The 26901-nt window shown below is 41.1% G+C and overlaps 1 protein-coding gene across 3 annotated transcripts in view; it reads right to left on the reverse strand.

Annotated features, from left to right (window-relative positions):
* Positions 1-26660, reverse strand: part of RASA2 (RAS p21 protein activator 2) — a 123138-nt gene extending 96478 nt beyond the window's left edge. For all 3 annotated transcript variants that reach the window (XM_080676320.1, XM_080676319.1, XM_080676318.1), the window contains exons 1-2: positions 26465-26660; positions 1985-2102 (exon numbers count right to left, since the gene is read on the reverse strand). In XM_080676320.1, coding sequence (XP_080532446.1) covers positions 1985-2102; positions 26465-26597 — 251 coding nt within the window. In that variant the 5' untranslated portion in view covers positions 26598-26660. The remainder of the gene's footprint in view (positions 1-1984; positions 2103-26464) is intronic.
* Positions 26661-26901: the final 241 nt, after the last annotated feature.

Consider the following 26901-nt stretch of genomic DNA (forward strand, 5'->3'; position numbering starts at 1 on the left):
GCTTATCATAATATGCAAAAGGATAAAAGACACTGAAATGAACACAAGGTGAGCAAGTGTTTAGATTCTTTCACACTATTTCACAAGCAAAAATGCCAGGGGACACCTAGAATTGAAGAATTACTTAGTTTAACTAGTACATAATCTGTACTGAATGACCTAAGATAACCACTGCTAACTTTAAAATATCTTCCAAGTTGCTATGTATCTAGAAAAATAATTTAAGATGGACAAAAATTATTGTTTTACCATTTCATTTTCCTTTACGCAAATATCTGGAAAGGCCAGGGTTAAAAAAAAGTAAGCTAATTTTAGTTGCTCATTTACAATGTTACATATTAGAAATTACCATAAATATTCAAATTATGAACAATTACTAGTTTTATCACTGATTTTTTGTGTGATACAGAATCAGTATACATTAAGTAACAAATTGAGATTTTAATAGTTTCAGGTCCCAATCTTAGTTTTGCTTCTAACTTCCTTTATTATATGCACAAATTATTCAGCCTTTTGGTGACTCAGTTTCATCATTTATAACATACAAATAACAGTAATTCTAATATAACAGAGACAGGTGTTTTATAACTAAAGATGTGTAGTGTATTATTTCAAATCTTTTTGAGTTACTAAAAAGTATCTTCAGCTTTATACAATGTCTTTCTTATGAAGAATTTAATAGACATTCAAAATTATAAATATTGACAATAAAGACATAATGGGGAAAACTTCAGAGAAAAAAAAGGGCAAGTATAAAGGAAAAATATATAAAAATATATATGTGACATACAATTTACCTGACATGATACTCAATATTTCATCCACCACATGTTCATTCCAACAACTCTCACAGGTGCCCTTGTTTTGACTCTTCTGTCTGAACAAGACTGCACCCTTCCAGCTCTGCTCTGCACTGCACTGTCCACAAACACTGTCACAGGGCAGACGTGGCCCACTTCAATTTTATGAGTTAGAATTTACTATGATACTCTCAAAGTGCTATTGCACCTTCAAAGATGAGAAATCTACCTAAGAGTTCATTCCTTTACAATGCCCTACTTAGTTAAGTGACTTGTATAAACTGTAAGAGGTTATTTATTTTTAAGAGAAATAAAATAATGATGTAGTTTGAGAAAAGTTCAAATGAATGGGCAAAATTCAGCCTGGAGAAAGACTGAGGTATATGACAGTTGTTTTAAAAAACTTGAGAGTGTCATGTGAAACTTGTTCTCCTGAAATCCAAGGGACATAATTAAGAACAATTAAGAGAAAGATATACTTTGAGGCAATGAAAAGCCACACGAAAGCAAGCAAGCACTGTGTCTATCTTGTTGTCATGGATAAATTAACGCACAGCTCCCAGCACTTCCTTAGCATATAGTAAATTCTTTTATTAGACATTAATAGACTAAAAATAATAGCTTTCTAAGAGTCTGAATATTTCCAAGACCAGACAGGCTGATTAGGAGGCAGTGAACTCCTTGGTCACTGGTACATGATCAAGCAAATGCCAGGGACCACCTGTCAAAGATATCTGTCAGAAGAAAACAAGCATAAGGCAGTTAGTCTAGCTCAGTGGTCGGCAAACTGCGGCTCGCGAGCCACATGCGGCTGGCGAGCCGCGGTTTGCCGCTCTGTTGACTAATGAGTTTGCCGACCACTGGGATAGGGGGCTTAATCACAAGGAACAACAACAGCCTGTAATTATTGGAATCGAGAGTCTAGGTCAGTGGTCGGCAAACTCATTAGTCAACAGAGCGGCAAACCGCGGCTCACGAGCCGCAGTTTGCCGACCACTGGTAGCTCAATGACTATTAAGGCTCCTTCAAACTCTGAGATTCTGTAATTCCAAAATTAAATTCAGAATGTAAAAGAAAAATAAAAGCTTCATATGAAGAAAGTCTTTTTGATGAAGTGTGAAAAGTGTATACAATTTATTAGTAAATATATCATATGAATTATAATTTACTGATTTTATACAAACCTTAAAGATTTTTCAACAACTTGAGTACGATAAACTTCTTCCTGATCCAAATTTATGGTGCAGAAACAATCTCTCATTTTGTTGGGTCCAAGATAAGGCAGTAAATTTTTTGCTTCACCTGTTGGCATAAAAATTGAAAATGGTGTTAAATATCACTAGCTGCTTCATGCTAAACCTTATATAGTATTAATTCATCCAAAAGAACATATAAGATGTGGCATAGGAAAAAAAATTAATGGTTAGAAAATGATCAACTTGTCAAGGAGTCTGGTGATACTGAGGGAGGAGCTGTGTTTAAAGGGGCGTGTGAGGTCATATTACATCACTGTATCCCTGTTCTGAGAAAGGGGCAATCCCCCAACGTGTGCTGTCCATCCCATCCCACCAGCACCAACTCAAGACCTTGACTCTACAATTAATTCTTCTTTCTTATATCATCAGTAATTTTCGTTTCTAGTAAATTGTTCCCATCAGCACATAAACAAGCTTTGGTATTTCCCAATTTTAAAAAAGCACAAAAAGAAAATCTCCTTTGACTCCATCTCCTCCTTTGTGGTATCATGCCATCTTTAGAGTTCCTTTCACAGCAAAACTTCTTGAAAGCAATTATCTCCAGTCATTCTCTAATTTCTCATCTTCCATTCATTCTTCAACTCTTTCCAATCAGCTTCTAACTTCATGATGACACTGAAACTGCCTCCCATATTGCCAAGACCAACAGTCATTTCTCTGTCCTCCTACCTGATCTGGCAGCACTATCCTATGTAATAAAAGGTTAACATGCAAATAGACTGAACGGCTGAAATGACCAGCAGAAATGACCAGTCGCTATAATGTGCACTGACCACCAGGGGCAGACGTTCAATGCAGGAGCTGCCTCCTGGTGGTCAGTGCGCTCCCACAGGGGAAGCACCACTCAGCCAGAAGCCAGGCTTACAGCTTCCACCTGGCTAGCACAGCGGCAGTGGGGGAACCTCTCCCGCCTCCGGAGCAGCACTAAGGGCTCCCGGAATGAGAGGGCACAGGCCAGGCTGAGGGACCCCTCCTCCTCCCGCCCTGAGTGTATGAATCTCGTGCACCAGGCCTCTAGTTTAAAATAAGTTAAAAAAAATAAGTTAATACTAACATCCATCCTTAAACTGTCCTCTTTTCTTGGCTTCCACAACTCTGGCTTTCCTCCTACATCACGGGCCCTCTCTCCTGACATCTCTCCCTCCTCACCTCTAAATCTTACAATGCTTCAGGGCTCTGTTGTGGACCACCTTCTCTCCTTTCCCAAGCAAACTCCTTTAGCATATGGTATTAATGCTGATGCTTCCCAAATCTACATTTCCAGGTCTGCTACCTTCTTGTCAACACTAGCTATGAATACCCAAGTGCCTCCTTGGATTCTGTAGGTATCTCAAATTTAACAATTCCCAGACCAATCATCTGACTTCCTCCCTTAAAACAGACTCTTCCCCCAGTCTACTATCACCTTCCTCTTTTTCTCACCATCCTCCCCAAACCTCCCACCCACACATCGAGTCCATCAACAAATCCAACAGACCCTCCAAAATAAATCCTAAATCCAACCACTCCTCAATCACCTTCACTGGTTGCACCCTATAATCTACTCTCCTTCAAGCAGCGTGTGTGATCTTTTAAACACATCATTCAGGTCCACCACTCCCCTGCTCCAATACCATTCCATTTCACTTAGAATATAATCCCATTTCTAAATCCCCACTGTCATGGTCTAGACAGCCCTACTGAACTGTCTTCTCCTCTCTGACCTCTTCTCCTCCCACTTTCCCGTGTTCACCTTCTTTCCATTCCTCAGCCATGCCAAGCTTGCTCAAGCTTCGGGCCTCTGCTGGAGTGCTCTAACCCATAGCTGGCTCTTATCCCTCAGGTCTCAGCTCAAATGTCACTTCCTCAGAGAAACCTTCTCTGACTATTGTTACCACATTTTATTTCTCTGTTTCTTTTCATGATAGCATTTATAACTATCTGAAACTCTGTTAATATTACTTAAGTGTCTATTTTCTGGTTCCCTCATTCTTGAGGCCTGAGAATTTGTTGATCCCCAAGGTCTAAAATAGTGACTGCCACCCAGTAAGGAAGACACTTGAGAGAATTTGTTGAATACATATTAAGGAAACCAATACATCTAGTCTGAAGTTCTTGTAAGATGTGCTTGGGCCACAAGGACACACAAAAGTGTGGGTGCTGAAATCAGACACCAAAGTACTAAATTAGAAAAGCATGACAGTTGGCATAAGCCAGTGGTCGGCAAACTCATTAGTCAACGGAGCGGCAAACCGCGGCTCTCGAGCCGCATGTGGCTCGCGAGCCGCAGTTTGCAGACCACTGGCAAAAGGAAAAGAGCTTTGCCCTAACAATCATGAAACCAATGTTCTGTCTTACCTCTGCTACTAAGTGGCTAAATGACTTCAGACAAATCACTGAAGCACAGCTTTCCTGGTGAAAGTTTGGAATAGATAAACTTAAGTCTCTTATTGTTTATCAACTTTAAAATTAAAGGCCATTTAAACCAATATATTTTAAAGAAGTTTATCAGAAAGTTAAGGAGCACCTATGAAAAAAACCTCAATAAACAAATACTTTTAAAAAATTAAAATGAGAAAATCAATGAAAAGGTACCAGTTAGATACTCATTGTTACTAAACTTGTCATTGGGAAATTAGAAAAAAATCAATTTACCACTTAAACGGAATATGTAAAAATACTTATGTTCATCTCAAGTAAGAATCAAGGAATCTAATCTTTTAAGTGACCCTAAAATTGCGTCATATGGGTTGGGCTGTTTCTTAACAGGAAAAAGGATATATATTTTATTTGTATCCATCCATTCTCTTCCTCTAGATGTCCCTCCTCTCAAACAAGGCCCATCTGGAGTTCATCTATCTACTTGTGCTCTCTCTACCCCAGTGGTTGGCAAACTGCGGCTCGCGAGCCGCGGTTTGCCGCTCTGTTGGCTAATGAGTTTGCCGGCCACTGCTCTACCCCACCTCTTCCCTTTCACTCCAGAGCACTTAGCAATTCTGTTTTCATTATTTTCAACCTTCTGTTCCTTTAAGTCTCTGCTTCTTTGATAACTCCCCTCTGTATAATCTGTGTTTTATTTTAAACCAAAATCCAAGTAGGTCACTCTATAGGGCCTGGAATGTAAACAAATTTGGAATTAAATCATAATAGGCATGCTCCATATCTAATGAGAAAACTTGGAACACTAAATCATAGGCCTTGAATATGTTCCTGTTTCATTCACATAAAAGTAAAGTTTAAGAAAACTACACTATTTAATGTACACATTTCCAATGCCCACCTTTTAAAGAGAGAAAATGTAGATTATGTTGTCTGTAGCATCCAATGAACTTGACACTAACAGGTATTTACTTAGAATAAAAACTTAAGTTCTATATAATATATAAAATGCACTCATATCACTTCCTATAAAAGCAGTTATTATACTCTTTGTTCACTAATGTTCAAATAAATTACATTGAAAGTGAATTCATCTAATCAGTGCCTAACTCACCAATCAATCATCCTATATCAGTGGTTGTCAAACTCATTAGTCAACAGAGCGGCAAACCAGTTTGCTGACCACTGTCCTATATAATAAAGAAGTAATATGAAAATTGACTGTCACGCCTTCACAAGATGGCTGCCTACGACCAGGCCAGCAGGGGGGTTAGTGAGGGACAACCAAAGGACTGAACAAGCAGGCTGCATGGGGCGACCAGGTCGGCAGGGGGGTTAGTGAGGGACGACCAAACGACTGAACAAGCAGACTGCGTGGGGCAACAAGGCCGGCAGGGGCGTGGTGAGGGGTGACCAGGCCGGCAGGGAGGTCAGTTGGGGGTGACCAGGCCGGCGGGGGGGGGGGGGGCGGGGGGCAGTTAGGGGTGACCAGGCCAGCAGGGGGAGGTGGTGGAGTCAGGGGCAACCAGGCCAGCAGGGTGCGCAGTTGGGGGCAATTACGTTGGCGGTGGGGGGGGGGGGGGCAATGAGGGGTGACTAGGCCGGCAGGGGAGGGCAACTGGGGGTGACCAGGCCGGCGGGGGGGGGAGGGACAGTTAGGAGCGACCAGGCCAGCAGGGAGGGGGTGACCTGGCTGGCAGGGGGGGCAGTTAGAGGCGATCAGGCCAGCACACAGAGGCAGTGAGGGGCAATTCGGCCGGCAGAGGGGGGCTGTTAGAGGTGACCAGGCGGGCAGGCAGGCGAGCAATTAGGAGCTAGCGGTCCAGGATTGTGAGAGGGATGTCCGACTGCTGGTTTAGGCCCAATCCCTGGGGGATCCCGGATTGGAGAGAGTGCAGGCTGGGCTGAGGGGACCCTCCTGGGCACGAATTTCGTGCACCGGGCCTCTAGTCCTATATAATAAAAGCCTAATATGCAAATTTTCCCCTTGGGCGGTTGTTCGACCACTCGCCATGGTGTGCGCTGACCACCAGGGGGCACTGCAGAACATGGAGGGCATTGGCGACGCGGCGCTGGCAGCAGTGGAGGCACTACTGGCCCCGATGGGCCCCGATGAGAGCGGGACCGCAGTGGAATGGTGGAGCAGTTGAGTGGGCAGCACCAGGCCAAGGTGGGTGCAAGCGAGGGCCTGATCACCCTGCCCATCACCCTGCAGACAGCAACCAGCAGCAGCAGCGGGGCGGCTCCCAGGCACTGAGGGAGCCGGGCAGGGGGCCCGGCCCTGACTGATCGCTCGCAGACAGCGACAGCTGCAGTGGTGGGGGCCGGGGCCGCTGCCCAGCTCCCAGGCACTGAGAGAGCTGGGCATGGGGCCCGACCCCAATAGATCGCCCTGCAGGCGGGATGGTAGAGCAGGTGAGGGGGTGGCGCCAGGCCAAGGCGGGGTGCCAGGTGGGGCTGTGGGGTTGTGAGGCTGGGGGCGCAAGCTGGGGCTGTGAGGCTGGGGGCACTAGCTGAGGCCTGATCTCCGCAGGCCACCCCGAGTGACCCCACCCATGCATGAATTCGTGCACTGGGCCTCTAGTACAAATATGTTGATTAAGCCAGCTATCAAGACTTTAAACTGCAACTCCAAAATATAGTGGTATTTAATTGGCATTTTATAAAAGACATAAATTGAAATAATTAACTGCCACTTTGTAAAAAAAATCATCAAAAGGTTAGAAAATGAAAATAATATTGTACCCATTATATCTCTAAGCAAAAAGAGATTATCTTAATAACACACACTTTACATCAAGCGACACAAAAAGAAAACTGAGGAAAGATTGTACTTGTCTTGCATGTGTATTTGCTTTGGGCCTCACTAGTTCTAGTTAATTATGGTATATAAATAAGCAAGTTCATTAAACCAAAAAACAAAACAAAACAACTACTGCTCCTTAAAAGGCAAGCTTCTTGAAAACTTATTCTATAAACTCTGCTCCTACTCACAGCCTGAACCTGCAATTTGTGGTGTTTCTTAACTAGATCCTTCAAGAACACTAATAATACTAAGTGCTACCAAATCAAATGATTGCTTTTCAGTTCTTACCTTATTTAACCATGCTTCAGTATTTGATAGCACAGATAGCCTCAGTTTAGGGAACCCACTCCTGATTTTCTTTTACTCCCTTGTTCAGGCTTTTCATCTATTACCCATACCTTAAAAGTGAGGCAACTGCCCTGACCGGTTTGGCTCAGTGGATAGAGCATCGGCCTGCAAACTGAAGGGTCCTGGGTTCGATTCCAGTCAAGGGCATGTACCTTGGTTGTGGGCACATCCCCGGTGGCAGGTGTGCAGGAGGCAGCTGATCGATGTTTCTCTCTCATCGATGTTTCTAACTCTCTATCCCTCTCCCTTCCTCTCTGTAAAAATCAATAAAATATATTTTAAAAAAAAAAGTGAGGCAACTTTTGTCATCCATATGCCACTAAATATAGGTGGAACATCAATTTTAGGTATATTAAAAAATGTCACTATAAAAAAATAAAAATATACTAAAAAACAGCTAAAAATTACAGCTTCCCAAGTCTGCAGGCACGTTTTTAATCCTAAAAGAGATAGTAACGCTCTTGGTGGTCCAGCTGCAATGCGACTTTAGAATGCCATTCCTGAAAGTTCAACATAGAATCTGTTTCCACAGTCTTTCCAACAATTCTATAAGCAACTTAAAATATTTTACTAAATCTCTTTCTGCTTAAACTAGCTAGAGTTGATTCTGTAAACTTAATCATAGACTGGTTTCTTTTCTTGCCCTTTATTTCTAAACAAATTAGAAAACTCCATCCTACATTACTAGTCATCAGAGTTTGGGAAATCTTTCAGCTAGATGTGGTTATCTGGACCAAACATGGACTCAGAAATGACAAAGCAATATCTCACTAAAAACTATTTTTATTGTTCTGGTAGATAGTGAGTTGAATAGCACAGCATGATCGAATGGTAAATGTTTCAACCTGGGAAACGGAGACAGATGGATCTTAATTCTCTGTATTGTTGTATCTGTCTCTGGCAAACATTTCTTCATTTCCTACTGTGCCATTTGGATGTGGTTTTTAAAATAGGCTCAATAATACAGTGTCATGTTTCCATGAATCTGGGAGTCTCAACTTTTCAACATTCAAACCATGGGCAACATTTTGGTACCTCCATCTTTTTAAAAAATATTCTTTTTTCTAACTTAAAAGTTTTTATGTATTGATTGATTTGAGAGAGAGGAAAGGACAGAGAGACAGAGATTTGTTGTTCTACTTATTTATGAATTCATTAGTTGATTCCTGTATGTGCCCTGATTGGCGATTGAACCCGCAACCTTGGCATATCAGACCAAATGAGCTATCTGGCCTGGGTAACTCTATCTTATCCTTAAATTTATACACATCATGTTTTAAAGTAATAAGATTAAAGTATTCCAGACATTCAATGTATTGCTGAGATAGGACACTTAAGCAAGACAAATGAAATAATGCATTTGAATGAAAGAAATGTTTTTAGCTTATCCCTCATTTAAAAAATTATGTGCATGCCAGAGTACTGCAATATGCAAAGGCAGATATATGTCTACAAAAGCAGATGTTCTGACCCTACAGCAAATAGTATAGACCTGATTATATTTTCAAATGTCACTATTCCCTTCAACAGTGAATCAAGATCAGGAGGTATATTATTGACAAAACAACTGTTCCTTTATGAAGAAAGGAAGCTGGCTTTCAAGCTCAACATCTTTTATTGTGTAACAACATCCTTTCTTGTTGGATTCATAAATGGTTCTCCTTAAGCTCTTTTCTAGTCTACATTATGACTTACGATATAATTAACTAAATTTAAAAAAAAATTTCCTAAAGCATGGATTTTTAGAGATGAGCAAACTAATCTCCACAGGGCATTTCTTCTCCCTCATAGAGGTACTGCAAGTATGCCAAAAACACCTTCACACTACACATCAGTGGTTTTTTGTCCAACCATGAAATGAAACAGCCTCTTGCCTACTCATGTGATAGTAACTGTTTCTCCGCATCATACATAACTTGCAACATCATATATAGTTTCAATAAAATGCCCTGTTTAGCTTGGCTCCCCATCTGTCAAACTGTTGCCAGTTACCATTTTAATATGTAAACATATATATCACCCCTTGCTCAAAAATCTTTAATGGTGCCACACTACCCACTTTGCAGAATGAAATCTAAAATTCCTTAGTCTGGCATAAAAACCCTTCATAATATGACACCATCTACTACACATTTGGCCTCTTCTACTTACTTAATCTTTACATACACAAGTTATGCTCTAACAGTATTCAACTATATTCTCCCATGCCTCCGTACATCTGCAATGTTATTCTCATGGCATGGAATGCTCTTACCCGTTTCCCCCCAAAAAAAGATGTTTAAGGGCATCCTCATAAAGTCTTCCTTCAATTCCTAGGTAGTCATGTCACTCTTTTATTTCCTCATATGTACTTCTATAATAATCATATTGTATTGCACTTGTTATATTTCATTCAGCAAATATTTATTAAGTGCCTACAACATGCCAGGAACTTTTCTAAATGCTGGGGATATAACAATGAATAAAAATAGATCTCTGCTCACGGAACTGTTGTATAATCTAGACAGGGGAAACAAACATCATAAACTCTTAAACACGTAAATAAATAGTATTTATTGCCATGGAAGAAATAAAGTAGGGTTAAGAGGGTTAGAGAGTACCCAGCCCAGAGGGTAGAGAATGGGAGGAGAGCACTGTTATTTTATACAGGGAATCAGGGAAGGCCTTCCTATTAAGACATTTGAGCATATACCTGAAGGAAGTCAATGAAGAACTGAGCCACATGGATATCTGGGGAAAGGGAAGAACAGGCAAAAAGAATAAAATATGTAAAGGCTCTGAGACAGGATAATTTGGCACATTGAAGGAATAGCCAGTATAACTATAAAATAAGCCAAATGGAGAGAGGGAGGAAATGGTTAGAGATGAGGCAGGGGTGGGGAAAGAAGTTAAATAGAACTTACAGGCCAATAGAAAGCCTTTGAGTGAGATGGAAAGCTATTGAAGGATTTTGAACAGAAGAATGGCACCATCTAACTTTTGTTTTAGAAGACTCACTGCAGAAGGGAAAAGGTGGAGGCAGAAGACTACATAGGCTATTGTAATAATCATGATTAGAGATAAGCTGGGTGGGAGGGGCAGTCTTGACATGGAGAGAGGTGGTCAATTGAGTATACATACTGAAGATAGAGCCAACAGGATTTTTGATATTTTGGATGTGGGTGTGAGAGAAAGAGGGGTCAAGGATGACTTCCTGGAGTTTCAGCCTGAGCAGCTGGATGAACAGAGATGCCATTTCCAGAGGGAGGAGCCTCTTGTTGGAGGAGAGGGACAAGAGTTTGTACTGGGGCCCGGCTGGTGTAGCTCAATGGTTGAGCGTCAACCTATGAACCAGGAGGTCCAGGTCAGGGCACATGCCTGGGTTGTAGGCTTGATTTCCAGTAGAGGGCAGCCAATCAATGATTCTCTCTCATCATTGATATTTCTATGTCTCTCTCTTCCTCTCCCTCTCTGAAATTAATAAAAACATATTTTTAAAAAAGAAAGAGTTGCCCTAACTGGTTTGGCTCAGTGGATAGAGCATCGGCCTGCAGACTGAAAGGTCCCAGGTTCGATTCCAGTCAAGGGCAAGTACCTTGGTTGCGGGCACATCTCCAGTAGGGGGTGTGTAGGAGACAGCTGATTGATGTTTCTCTCTCATCGATGTTTCTAACTCTCTATCCTTCTCTCTTCCTCTCTGTAAAAAAATCAATAAAATATATTTTTTTTAAAAAAGAAAGAGTTTGCACATTAAATCTGAGATGTCTATTGGCTATCCAAGTGCAGATGTCAAGAGGGCAAAGTTGGTTGGAGCATTATCCCAATGTGCCAAGGTTGTGGTCACATCAAAGAATCAACCAATGAATACATAAATAAGTGAACCAACAAATCAATGTTTTTTTCTTCTCTCTCTCTCCCCATCCCTCCCCCAATCTGCTCTCTCTCTCTCAAATCAAGCAATTAAAAAAAAAATAGGGCAAAGAAGTCCTGGATGGAGATAAAATTTGAAAATCATCAGGAAGTACATAATATTTATAAAACCATAAGACCAGACAAGATCACAAGGAGATTAAATATGGATAGAAAAGTAAAGAGATTTGAAGATGGAGCCTCAGAGGTTTCCATCATTTTGAGTTAGTAGAGATGAGAAGGAACTGCTATGTGTCTCTTCATTGAATAGTAAACTTCTTAAGGGAAAGGATCAATTCTTAGAACCATGCTTAGCTAGTAATAGATATTGAAATACCTACTAAATAAGTATAAGAGAGTGTGTGTTTAGAACTTTAACATGGGCAAAAAAAGAGTTTATCATATCACAAATTACAAAATTGCATATAAGCTTCCTTTTTTCAGTTGATGTAAGTTGATCTATGTCACTGCTCCAAAGGTTAAAAAAATGTTTTCTGTATACAGTTACCTAAAGCACTATAATAATCTTTAAAATGTTAACAGTTATTATATTGAAAATAAACAAGCAAATCCAGAAATCCACACATCCAAATATTTACTGAGTGTCTACTAATACGCTAGGGATACAACAGTGAGAAAAAAAGACAAAACTGTATCTTTATTGAGCAAACATAAGTGGACAGACAGACAGCAAATAAGATAAACAAGTAAGAACGGTATGTTACTAATAAGGGTTAAGCAGGAATGGACACCACATGAAAGGCAAAGGAAGGGGGAACCAAGGAAACCTCCACTGAAAAGGTAAAATACCTGAAGAAAGAGAGGGGAGACAAGTAAATATTTTCTAGAAAATAGTAGCTTTTAATCATTGTCAAAAAGTAAACAATTTAAACTAAGAAGATAAACACCACTGGGAATCAAAACTGATAACAGATGAACAGAAACGGAAAAATGGCCAACATTCTGTGTACAAGACCAATGATTCTTTGTAAAGGTCGCCAGATAGTAAATACAGATCTACCATATAAATTTTACCTAGGACTAGAGTTTCAAGTATCAGGCTACTGGGTACAGATTCTGGTATATATGCTTCTGGACATGTGTGCTAGTATGCACATATGTGCTTTTGTGTATGTTTGGGGGGAAATATATGCATTCATTTATATCTATAGGTTTGTATGTATGTTTCTGTGTATCCTAGAGAAAGACACTACTGGAATTAGTAAGAAAGGAAGATATTTATCAAGTAGCTGGATACTCCAAGATTAGTGCTACACATTTTCGCAAATATTTCATTAGATCTATACAACAACCTTGTGAGGTATTACCATTCCTTTTTATAAATTTTTAAAAATTATTTTACATATCTGGTAAGGTGATTTGACAAAAATCGAACTCCAAAGCTTAGTCTTTCTATTACTCTTAATGTCTTTCTGAATAGAGAAGTGCTGAGAGGCATAGACAGCTATTCCTTTCTGAAATTACCCTAAGAGATCCTGTACGCCCATGTCTATTCAAAGGATAACTTAAGAACAGGGATAAGAGCCAAGACAGAGCTCAGTAGGATTAAATTAAACCCCAAGAGAAATTGCAAAGGGCCAGAATCCTGGACAAAATAACCGTAAAGACAAAGATTGACATGGGAGGAAAGCTAAATCGTAAAAATAGCTACCCTTTACTGAATAAGTCAATACATATACTACACATAGATTTTTTTTTTAGGGACTTCATATATGTTACTTCACTTAATCTTCTCTATAACTTCTTCCAACTGGTTCCACCCCCCCTCCCCCCGCCCCCTGCCAAAGTAGACACTGAGGATGGAGGGATAATATTACAGAAGTAAGAGGTCTGGAGTTGGAAACAGCAGGAGCACCTTCAAGGAGGCAGTGAATAGTACAAATTGGTTAAAGCATAAAGGGAGCTAAAAGGGGAATGAGAAGGAATAAGATTGTAAAGGAAGGGTGAAATCAAACAGGTCCTGAAATGCCAATCTAAAGAGTTTTAACTGTATTCAGTAAGCAACAAAGGTTACTGAAAGTTTGTGTGGTCAGGACTATGCTTCAGGGAAATCTCTCTGACAGTTTAACTAAAGTAATGTACAGGCAATGGGAGGAAAAGAAAAATGGAAGAGATACTACAGAGATAGAATAACTTGGCTTAAGTGACTCAGGAAATGATGTTCTAATAACAGGAATATCAACTTAAACAGAGGAATGGAACTTTAGATGGGGAAAAGATACAAAAACATGCAAACTTTATTATTTAAATTCACACAACACACACAAAAGAAGTATGAAGCAAATGTATACTTAAAATATAATAGTCTTGGTGTTGACAAGTTTAGAGTACAATTAAAATTTTACTCTAAATTAAATTAGGTAACTGTTTATGCTCTCTAATGCTATATAAAACAAATGTAATATGCAAATGGTTATTACGCCATGAAGCGTGACGACCTACCACATAACGACCAGATCATGGATCAGCAGGAGGGTGGGGCAGCAAGCTACAAGAGGGGGCAGGGCAGCAAGCTATGAGGGAGGGTGGGGGCAGCTACAGGAGGGTGGGGCAGCAGGCAGAGAGCTACTGGAGGGCAGCCGTGAGCTACTGGAGGGCAGCCGTGAGCTACTGGCGCACGAATTCGTGTGCAGGGCTACTAGTTATACATAATCAACACAATCCTAAGTAATGTTAACACATCATAAGGTCTTTCAAATTTTCTTATAAAGTTTAATTGAAATTTTTGCAATAAAAGGGGCACATAATTCTGAAAACATTCAGTATTGGTAAAGCATAGCAAGTTACATGAATTCATTTTGGAGACAGAGATTTGAGTTTCAATATAAGCTTTGTTCTTCATCTTATGTCTTTAATCTCAAACTCTTCTATAAAAAGGGGTAACTATAATGTTATAGGGTTGCTGTGAGCATTAACTGAGGTAAAGCACTTACCACAATGCCTAAACAGAGTGAGCACTCAGTAAATAGTAAGCAGTAGTACCCTTCCTTGGTTAGAGATTCCTAAAAATTAGCATCTGCACACAATTCCCTTTACCCAAGCCATTTAGTCCTAACCAAAGATAATCTATTATTTAATAACTGGATACACCAGAGGAGCTCATTTATTTTTTTAAAATATTAGATTCTTATTTCAGAAGTAATACATTTCTATTTTATGAAATATGTGGAAAAACACCTGGCCTTCCTATAACTCAGGCTCCACATCTCTAAAATGAGGGACTTGAACTATTTTAGAGGACACAAATTGGGGGTTAGGTAGCCAGAGATTTGCTTGGCCTGCATAGTATTAAAAAAAAATGCAGCCAACATCTAGAAATTGGGAGAGTTAATAATACACACACACACACACACACACACACTCTCTCTCTCTCTCTCTCTCTCTCTCTCTCTCTCTCTCTCTTTCTGGTTTCTATCTAATAATAAAAGACCCAGCAACATGGTTTTGAGTAGAAACTGCAAATATGCACCCCTTACTACATCATAACAATACCTATTTCATCATGGAAATAGGTACCATGCAATCATCAAGGTGCCTAAAATCAAGGTAATACCTCAGAGCAAGAACCTGAGTGGGAAAGGACTCTAGGAATCCAACATAATTTAGGTGGTTGGCCTAAACTCAGCGAACAAAGAACTGTTTTATGGCTATAAAACCTGAACAATAAGTACAATTCTTGACAATACATAAAGTTAAAGTTAGAGCATAAGTTATAGCAACTTCTTAAAAATGTCCTACTAGGTAAGATGCAACTCCTCAGTGGGAAAGTCTACAGAACATAGTTAGGGGCCAGTTCTTTCATATATGTCATGTGCACAATAATTACACACTTATCTATATTGCTATTGTATTAATCACCTTTGACTGAAGCTTAGTACAGAACAAGAAGTTAGGGAACCACTGTACATGAAAAGGCAAGTTTCACAAGGTACTGCCAGGAAGCGTCCATGGGTTATACAGATACGTCACCAAGATGCAGGCAGGATCTTCCTGTGGTTTGCCTTGCCCACTTCCTATTTCAGTTTTGAACGTGTGCTGATCCCTAAGCTTCCTACAGCCCCCTTCTCAAATAGCAAACCAAACTCTGAAGCACATATGGTAAGAATCTTTCCTAGGATAGGCCAAAGGTTCCTGTAGCTACATGAAGTTTAGCAAGGCTCCTAAACTGACCAAGAGGGCCTCATAGGGCAAGCAACAAAAGCCAGGTGGTGGCAGAACTAAGGGCTCCATGGACAGGCCATATATGGAATACGGCCGCTATTTCTGGTAACAGCATACAGGGAGCCAAATGGGGACTCATTATGACCTAGTGCTTTTCAAAAAAAAAAAAAAAGTGGTACTTAGATATAAAAAAGGTGTATAAGTGTATGCGTGTCTCTGTGTGTATGTGTGTTCTAGCAAGATAAATCCACATGAAAATAGGCAGAAAGAAGAGTAACATTTTTGTGTGCATGTCAATCCCCAAAACAGTACTAAAGATATAGCATTCCAACATTCTAATTTTATTGACTATCCATTACATTAGACCACAACCAATTTAGGGATAATTGTCAACTTCTTGACAAGAGAAATGTACTCATCAATTCTTTCCAATATACCATCTGATAGGCAACTTGGTAGAGAAAATAATATGGACTTTTGATAACTTAAAGACCTTCTGAAAACCTGGCTCTGTAGCTATAAATCCTGAACAAACAACCTTTCTATCTGCTTCTTCTTCACTAAAAGAGGAATAACAACACTCTTCTTCACAAAATTGGATTAAATGAAACAATTTGCAAAAGTAGCCTAACAGAGTGCCTAGAAAAGAGTAAATACCCAATAAATGTTAGTTCATTTCCTCATCCTAAGAAAATGTTATCTAAAATAAGATTGTCCAAATTAAAGCATTCACACAAATGTTTTAATATTTTAAAGGATCAAGATTATTCTTTTTACTCCATTTCTCTGAAACAAAACATTGGCTTTTTAGTCAACTTTTTGAACACAAATGGTGAAAATAGGCAAAATATCCTATCTAATAAAAGAGTAATATGCAGATTGACCATCACTCCAACACACAAGATGGCTGTCCCATGTGGTCAAAGATCCTGCCCCATGTGGACCCAAGATGGCCACTACAAGATGGCCAGCAGGGGAGGGCAGTTGGGAGAGACCAGGCCTGCAAGGGAGGGCAGTTGGGGGCGATCAAGCCTGCAGGGGAGGGCAGTTAGGGGTGAGCAGGCCGGCAGAGGAGGGAAGTTGGGGGTGACCAGGCCTGCAGGGGAGGGCAGTTGGGGGGGACCAGGCCTGCAGGGGAGGGCAGTTAGGGGTGAGCAGGCCGGCAGAGGAGGGAAGTTGGGGGTGACCAGGCCTGCAGGGGAGGGCAGTTGGGGGGGACCAGGCCTGCAGGGGAGGGCAGTTAGGGGTGATCAGGCCTGCAGGGGAGGGCAGTTAGGGGTGACCAGGCTGGCAGGGGAGCAGTTAGGCATCAATCAGGCTGGCAGGGGAGTGGTTAGGGGGTGATCGGCTGGCAGGCAGAAGTGGTTAGGGGCAATCAGGAAGGCAGGCAGGCGAGCAGTTGGGAGCCAGCAGTCCTGGATTGTGAGAGGGATGTCCGACTGCCCGTTTAGGCCCGATCCCACCAGGATCGGGCCTAAACGGGCAGTCGGACATACCTCAAGGGGTCCCAGATTGGAGAGGGTGCAGGCTGGGCTGAGGGACACCCCCCACCGTGCACAAATTTCATGCACCGGGCCTCTAGTAGAAAATAAAGTTACCCTAAATCTTGACAGAAAAGTTGACTCTATTTCTATGTGCACTCAAAATGTTAGGAAGCTTAACACTTGGTTACCCTTATTTTTACAGATAGTATATTCTTCAACAGTAGAGCAAGAGAGGCTCTCACAGCTTAATATTGTATCAAATTCATTTATACAAATGGTCATTTTTTATAACACAGCTAATACACAAATACACACTATAGAAAATTAAACCATTATAAGTAAGGCTAATTTCCCTTTGTCTACCACTGAGGTAATCAATGTTGTACATCTTTTAAAACCTCTTTCTTGCAGTTCTCATATACATATAGAAAAAACAAAACACATGATACTATACATATGATTCTGACAAATTGCTTTTTTTAACTCAACAATATGTCCAAGTTGTTTCCTTTCATACTATGGATACACCTCATTTTTTTTTTAGCTACTATAGAAGATATTTATGAATATATTATTTAGCTATTTTCTACTGATGGACACTTAAGTTGTCTCTAATTGCTTTATCAACAAGGCAACATTAAACATCTCTGTGTATGCCTCTTCTGCAAATGTACAAGTGTTTCTGTAAGGTAGATATGTAGACATAGAAATGCATAGAGTATATATATTCAAATTTTTAACAGATACTGTCAAAATGCTCTCCAACACTGCTTTACCATTTAAATTGACACAACAGTGAGGAAAGTACCTTGTCCCTAAATCTTCACCAAAAACTGAAATTAACAAAGTTTTGTTTTCACAAACGAGTGACTTTTTAAAATTTGTATTTCCTTGGTTAAATTCTGTTAAATCTTACCAGTATTTTCCTTTGTTTCCTAACCTTTTGTATCTCCTTTTCTGTGAAATGCCTAGTCATATCCTTTATTTTTCTAATGGCCTTTTCCTTTTTAAAGTTTGCATGAACTTTTTATATATCATGGACACTAACAAAGACAGATGCAGTATAGCATAATAGGTTCAGAGTAATAGGATGGACTGTAAAGCCAGCCTGCCCAGTTTGAATAACAGTTACAACACTCACTAACTGTCTGATCGTGGTCAAGTTACTTAGTTTAGCTATTCTGAGCCTCAGTTTCTTCATCTGCAAAATGTGGACAATTACTGTACTTGTAATTACTGTGAGGATTAAATACGTTAATATGCTTAAAGTGTGTTAAAAGTGGCTGGCACAGAATACGTTTTATATGTTTTCTTTTTGTCTGTAGGATTTGCTGCAAATATTTTCTCCCAAGCTATTGTTTATCTTTTAACTCCAGTTTATAAGTCTTCACTTACCTTTCCTTAAACAGTTCTTTCTCCATCTCTATTCTAATATCAGAAATTACATAAGTAGATGAAATCAACAACTGATTGCCCTCATTGAGCTCACAATCAAGTTCTTAAGAATCAAGTTCTCTTTGATTGCAGGCATCAAAGTTTTCCATTAAAAAAAAAGATAACTTTCTTATTGCATAAAGCTTTCCCACAACCAGTAACAATAATAATAAGCCAGTAGAAAAAAGGACAAAAGAAATAAACAGACAAGTTCACAAAAAAATGGAATGGTTCTTAAAAATATGAAGCAAAAAAAATGAAGCGATCCTTGACCTCATTTAGAACAAGTGCAAATTAAAACTACAAACTAGACATTTCTTTTATCTTACAGACTAGTAAAGATCAATTAGTTTTAAAATACACATTATGTGGGTGTAAAGAAATAGGCATTCATACATTGCTGATAGGAGCATAAATTGCTATAGTTTCCAAGAAAAGCAGCTTGGTATTGTCTTTACAAATAAAAATGTACATACCATTCAATTCATCAATTGAATTCATAAAATCTAGGAATTTATCCTACTGACAGGCACATGCACTCATATTAAAAACTAGAGGCCCAGTGCACAAAATTTGTGCATAGTCCAATCATGGGGGGGGGGGGGGGTGTGGTGTGTCCCTCAGCCCAGCCTGCACTCTCTCCAATCTGGGATCCCTCTCACAATCCAGGACTGCTGGCTCCCAACTGCTCACCTGCCTGCCTGCCTGCTTGCCCCTAACTGCTTCTGCCTGCCAGCCCGATCACCCCCTAACCACTCCCCTGCCAGCCTGGTTGACGCCTAACTGCTCCCTTGCTGGCCTGATTGCCCCTAACTACCCTCCCCTGCTGGCCTGGTATCCCTAACTGCCCTCCCCTGCAGGCCTGGTTGCCCCCAACTGCCCTCCCCTGCTGGCCATCTTGTGTCCACATGGGGGCAGCCATCTTGTGTGTTGGAGTAATGGTCAATTTGCATATTACCTCTTTATTATATAGGATGACATACATACAAGGTTCTTTATTTTAGTAATGTTTGTAATAGCAAAGAATAGAGACAACCTAAATGAGTATCATAGGGGACTGGTTAAATCAACTGTGGTATATCCAGGTGATGGAATATTATGCAGCTGTTAAAAATGAGGCAGCTCCGTAGATAGAGAGATGAAACATCTTGAAACTACTATTGTTAAGTATAAAAAAGCAAGCCCTTGCCAGTATGCTCAGTGGTTACAGCACTGGCCCACACACCAAAGGGTCACGAGTTCGATTCCTGGTCAAGAGCACATGCCTGGGTTGCCAGTTCGTTCCCTGCCCCATCGGGGCACATGTGGGAGGCAGCCAGTCAATGTGTCTCTCTCATGCCACACTCTCTGAAAAGCAATGGAGAAAATATCCTCAGACGAGGATTAACCAAAGTGGCGGGGGGGAGAGGAGAAAGATAAAGAAAAGAAGATGCAAACAATGTGTATATTTTGCTATTACTTAAATGGTGTGATACTCATGCATTTAAGCGTGTAAATATTAAATAATCTCTGTAAGGATCACACAAAAAACTGGTAATGCTTGTTTCTGAAAAGGGAATGGTTAGGGGGACAACAGAAATAAGAAAGCTTACTTATCAGTGTATACCCTTTTGTATCTTACAACAAGTATTTGTATTACCTAATCAAATAAGTAAATAAATCTTTTAAAAAATAAATTAAAACCTCCTTGTGATCGCACCAAACTTTCTATTGGTCCCCTTTAAATGGTCATGCACACAGCAGGTTGCTGCCACTCAGGTAATTAGTGGCTAGTCTGTTCAACTGGCAAAAGCAGAGGTTTGCCATCCTAGCTGCCCATTAGCACCGTCTGTGGAAGGTTTTAAACCTACAGATGTCCAGGTACCACCCCAGAAATTCTGATTCAGTAGGTCTGGAGTAGAGCATGGGCATCAGAATTTAAATTCATAGGTGATGCTGATGGGCAGTCAGGACTTAAAACAGCTAAGTTAGAGCATGACACAAACAGGGAAGCATCCAGGCTCAATCTCCACTCAAGTTACAATCATAGTCTGTCTCATCACTAATCCTAACCACTTCACAAAATTCTTAAAAAGGAACAGATGAGAGTGTGTTGATAACACGAAAATCTATTACCACTGGATATATCACTAGATAGGCAGTGCAATCTTCATATATTAAATGCAGTACATCTGCAACATTAGTACTAATGAATTCATCCTATGTAGCATTTTAGAAAGAACTTTGGTAATACTAGTGAACTAGTGTCCACAGGTCATAAACTGTGTGAACTCTCTGATTGTCAACTTTATTTATAAAATGAGGGGACAAAACAAGAGACGTTCTCTATCTTCCAGCCCTAAACTTCTATAATTCTCTAATACAGGGGTCTAAAAAGCACCTATTGCTTAGTTACACTTTAGGATAAACTAGTAAGGAACTTTTTCATTCCATTCACAGCCTAGGTCCAATTCACAGTCCAATGAGCTAGTGCCCTACAACTCAGATATGTATTATGTACTGCTGAATAAAGTAATTAACACTCACAGAAAAAAATATTTTAGGATTCAAACAATCTGATCTAATAAACTTAGATATTTTTTAAATAGTGTATCTTATGCCAAAAAGGCATACTAAATAAATTTAAGCATTAAAGTAAAAGCATCTGACGCACTGTCTTAAAGTAAATGGGTCAAGTTTAAAAGAAATAATCAAAGACTAGGTGCTAAAAGGGATCTTAAAGACCATATCCAAACCTCTCATTTTACAAGAAAATAGGGACTCAGCGAAGTTAAAGAATTTTTCCAAAGTCATTCTGTCATTAATGATATTCTTAGAAACATGCTCTTAATAAAAATTTATCAATTATTATTCACTGATGTGTACTGGTATAACCTTATAAGGTATATTACTTTAGAGATTTTTGATATCTAAAACTAAAAATATATGATAGGAATTTCTTACTATACATAAAAAGTTTCTTAATTTACCTTAATCAATGGCTATACAATAAAACTGTTAGAGCATAAAACTTCATTAATTCATAAAACATGTAATTTAATATTATTATCAAATAATTTCATAGAGAACATTAACTAGGAAATAGGATTAGCATCTATGATTAAAGGATAAAATGATAGTTTTATTTCAGCTAGGTTAGTTCCATAGTCTCTTAGAGTCTATTCAAAGAGTTCTAAGTTAAAAAAAAAACACACAAAACACAAAGAAAATCTATGAACTCATTGAGGTTTACCTCCTGTCTTCCGCAGAGCAAATGATTAGCAGACTGCTCTGTGAACTTTTACAAAGAACCCTTTTCTCTCATTTCTATCCCTCTGAAAGATGGATTCTTCTTTCATTCTAAATAACTCATCTCATTTCAAATTTCTGACAATAATGAATTCTTAGCATGAACCAACTCTTTTTAAATCTTTTCCTCTATTAATTTATTCAGTAACTTATCTCATTTCAAATATCTGATAATAATGAATTCTTAGAATGAATAAACTCTTTTTAATCTCTCCCTCTCAATTGTATTGTATGGTCAATAAAATGTTTTGATTTATATTTTATTACCAAAACACTCTCAAACCTGCCATGACAAATAAAAATATTTAATGGGTAAAGTGTGATTATGAGATTTTTCTTTACTAGACTCAGGACCAATTAGTAACAATAATCATGGATTTGAATATTGTCAGGTAACAATATTCAAATCCACTAATAATGAGCAATCAAAGCATTCAGAAAAATTTAATCCTTTTCCTAATGAGGCAACTTTGGCAACAGTTCAAACCTAAGCTCAGCTGGCACTGTGATTTTGAAAGGGATGAACTTTCTGCCACAGATCATGCAGTTTTCTCTTAATAATACCATCTCTTCTTTTTTGTTTAGTTGTAAAATTTACAAAACACTTTCCTATCTTGTGTCTCAAATCCTCCTCAGGAAAACATAGTGAGAGGCAGGGCATTTTCTAAAGGCCTATTCTGTTCTAGGCACCATGCTGACACTGGGATAGTTTTTTTTTAAAAAATGAGTAAGAATAAATTCTACCTTGGAAGAGCTCACAGTCTAACAAAAATAATTTTTATGAAATGTGCTAAATAATAAGGAAATGGACAAGGAATTTTTATTCCTCTGCAATACAGTCTTAATACCTTCTCTCCAGGGACAGGGGTCTGACAGTACCCCAAAGAAGAGACATGACATGGAGGAGGCTTTTGAAGGATGAGCAGTTCTCAGACATAAATATATGGGGTGGAAAAAAGGAGGAAAACACTCCCAGGCAGAGGGAACAACATGTACATGAAGCATTATTCCCATTTTAAAGATGAGGAAGATAAGCTCAAACGTGAGCTGCCTAAAGTCGTCACATGAATAATAATTAACAATGTAGAAATAGAATACAGGTCTCTTCTGATTTTAATCAGCTTTGCACACCAGTAATGCCAGGGCATGTTGGATAAGAACATCAAATAAATATTAATTTTTATCTCCTACTTTACTCCTTCTCGAGAATCTGTCCCAGATTCTGGGGGAATAGGATTTAATTCTCAAATCAATCCTGTGAGATAGAGATGTTTTTACTATCCCCATTTTACACATGAGAATACAGAGGTACACAGAGATTAACAATAGTTGGGAATTAAGTGACTAACCTGACCAAATATCCGTCTATATACTCCAGCATACGCTACAGATCCTTCTTGGCCAAATAGCCTAGGACTAAGTCACTCTTCATCTGAAGATGATGTCCGGGAAACCAAATAAATTCTGGGACACAGCATGTTCCCAAATTTGATACCATACAACACGTTTCAATGTTCACACAAATCCTCAAATTTGGCTCCCTGATAAATCTGGTCTCTCTTGAGCAGGTAAACCCATGAATGAGGTGACATGGGCTCTTTCAGGCAAGTTTTACAATCCAATTTAATTAGACAAGAACAAACTTAACAAAAAGCAGTAAACAAAAAGAAGGACAACGTAAAATAACAGCACAAAGCCTGAAAGTATAAAGGAGAAAGCCTCAATTCCCTTCTTTTGCTTGTGTGTGGATTTGTGTTCTTTTTGGGAGCAATGAAAATTGCTTCCTCTGCACTAGCATACCTGCCACTCACTGCACAGGAGTTCAGACCAAAGGATGGAGTCTGAAGTAACCCTTAATTTCTTTCAAGGGTTCACATGACAACTGTAGGACATCCAACAACCAAACCTGCCTCTTGAATATTAACCAAGCAGACCATTTGGAACGGCCATGGTTTCCTAGGGCACTAAAAGGACCTCAGGGAATTTGGGATCAGCCTGTAAGACAAAATATTGTCAGCAACACTGGATTTGCTAATGTTGATCATTTGAAACTGACACCACAAAATGGTTTTTCCATCCGTCAACCGAGTATTTCACCTTGTAAAGTATATGGGAAAATTAATTAATAAATACTGGAATGAAACCCCTAGAAAAGGCTATGGACTGTTAGCTCTAGAACTACACACACACACACACACACACACACATACACACACACACACACACACACACACACACCCAACTCACTTTTTGGCTGATATAATTTGGAGTTGAAGGGTCCTACCCCAGTTTAGGAAAAAGGACATTTCCTCTCAGGCTCCCCTTTCAGCCTTATGGGCCTCTAATTCTCCAGATCAGACTCTCAATCAGCAGTCTGGAATCTGCCAGCACATCTCCAGGCTAGTGGACACTATCAGGCTTTCCTCCAAGCCCCCAGTATGATGAAAAGGGAAGCTGACATGATTCCCCAAGCTGCTTAATATCTTCAGGGTCACAAGCACCCTCATCCCATTTCTGTGACTTTAGCACTTGCTAGTGACTCTTCCATCTCCCAACCCCCACCATGCAAAACCCACATGTTAGTTTCAGGGAAACAGAAAACAGCATCTCTTTCACAGTGTTCTGAAGGTCAACCAACTCTGAATTACACCAGCTAAAAGGAGGGCCAAGAAATGGCGAGGGAGGTGGGGGGGAAACTTCATATATGTGTCCTGATACATTTTTTTTTTTCTATGAAGCAGACACTCTGTGATCTGAGCTATAAACTCAGCAATTAAGAAAAGCAAGAAACTGACTAACAGAATACTTTGACTACGTGCGGTTAAAGCAGTAATATTTCTAGCAATTGGATGATCAATCTTCACGTCTGGGTAGTGGGGTTGCTCTATAGAAACAAATTTGTGGTTTTTTATTTGTTGGCCCAAGTACACTTACAGTGGTATCTCTTACTGTGATATCTTTGCCATGGAGCGGAGCAGGTGAAAGTACGGGGCAGGTAAGTTCTGGAAAGAGCCCAACCCTCAATTCCATGATATAACCTGCAGCCATGTAAATCAGGGAGGCTCCAATGAAGAATGCCTAGCACCAAGTGACAATAAAATGTAAAGGAGTGAAAAAACTGGGAAAATTAGATAGAGGGGGAAACTCTGGCCCACTTATGGTTTCCCCAAATATTAAATTATAAGAGTTTATACTCTAGAAGGTAACTTCAATTTGGAGAAGTTAGATATAGACAAGATCTACTTTTCTGGTGTAATTTTCCAGGTTTTAAAAACTGTACTTCTGAGAATAAAAAGGTAGAAAAGTTTAACATATCTGCCTCTGAGGTTTAATAAAATCAGAAATACTTGCAACGGTAGAGCAACTTGAAAAGAGGAAAGTGGGAGAATCCAAGCTCAATTAATACTACCACTTATTCAGAAAGAGGAAAAATTTGCATCCTGTATAGGAAAGAGCATTGTTTGCCATTTTAATGTAATTTGATTTCCTTCATACAAAGTAACTAGTACTCCTCATAACTCAGGGTTATTTCCATGAAGCACGTTGCATTTGAGAATACGGAATAAAGAAAATGTGACATGTGACAAAGGCAAAAATAAGTTTTATTGATATAAATTACAAATAGAAAAAAAAGTGTTTCCTCTGCATACAATACTGTGAAAAAAAAAAAAAAGGCAATCTGACGCCAAAGGGTTGTTTTATTTCCAAAATCAACGTCCAAATGACTGGACTCAATAGTCTGTGCATGGTAATGCTCAGAGCCTCTAAGCAAAAATTTTGTATTAAGTCAACTCGCATGGCTCGTTCACAGAAGTAATTAAATGCATGAGAAGGAAATGAATTAAGTGGGTTAAGTGCTGGCTGGATGAGTGTGTTTTGAGACCTGCTCACAGGAAGCCACTACATCCTGCCCGAATTCACTGTCAGTCACGCTGTCTCTCGATTCAAGTCCCCGCCGCAGCGAGTCGGGGCGAGTACAGGTGTCCGGCCGAGCCCCTCCCCGGTGCGGCGGCCCCCGGAGCCCCGCGGCGGCCTGTTTCCTCCAGGTCAGGGCGCCTTTTTCAACCTCGCCCAGGCTCGGGAGCCCAGGAAACAGGCAGCCCCCTCCCCTCGGGCCAACCCCACTTCCCCGCCCTCCTCCCCCCGCCTCCGGCCGCGCCTCCCGGTAATTACCGCTCGGCTCCCACCTCCGGGCAGCTCCCAGGCGCCCGCACCGCCCGCAGGCCTGCGTCTCAGGGAGGCCGGAAGCGCCTCACGCCCCCGGCCCGCGCCCCCGGCCGCGCCCCGAGCTGGGGCGTCCCCACGCCCAGGCCGCGCCCCCAGGCCGAGCCCCTCACGCGGGCGCTGCCCAGGCACCCCCTCCCGGACGAATTCCCGGCTCCACTCCCTCCGGACAGGGCAGCCTAGCCCACGCTGCCCCGTCCGGGCGCCGCCTCCCCCAACACACCCCGCTTCCAGCCTCCCCCGCGCCCGCCCTCCCCGCGCGTCTCGCCCGGGCCCCCTCCCGGTCCCGCGACCCCGGCGCGGCGCGGCGCCAGCACCTCTGCGCGCCCGCCGCCCCCTCAGCCCCGCGGCCGCCGCCGCCGCTGGGCGGGTCCCGTCAGCCCAGCCCCCGCTTACAGATCTTGCCCCGCAGACTCTGCAGCACTCGGACCTCGCGATTGTCCTCGTCCCCAGCCTCGGGCTCTGCCGTCGCAGTCGCCGCCGGCGCCTCAGAAGCCGCCGCCGCAGCATCAGGCGCCGCCGCCGCCATGGTGCTGCCCGGCCCGTGCCGCAGCCCCGCCGCCTGCGTAGCCGGCGAGGCGGAGCCCAGCGGCCGAGTGAGGGCGCCGCGCGCCTGGCCCCGCCCCCCGGCCTCGGCCTCGGCCGCTCGCCCCGCCCCCGCCCCGCCCCGTGCGGCCCCGCCCCGCCCCACCCGGTCAGCACAGTCCTACCCCGAGCCCGGCCGCCGCCCCCGCGGGAACTGCACTCCTGGCTTTCCTGCTCTTTGCCCCATAAAAGCCGAGGCGCTAGCCAAGTGTGGCTCCCAAGTCCTGGCTGTGAGCAGCCTTGAAACC

Source organism: Plecotus auritus (genome assembly GCF_963455305.1).
Source record: "Plecotus auritus genome assembly, chromosome: 6".
In the NCBI taxonomy this organism is placed as follows: Eukaryota; Metazoa; Chordata; class Mammalia; order Chiroptera; family Vespertilionidae; genus Plecotus; species Plecotus auritus.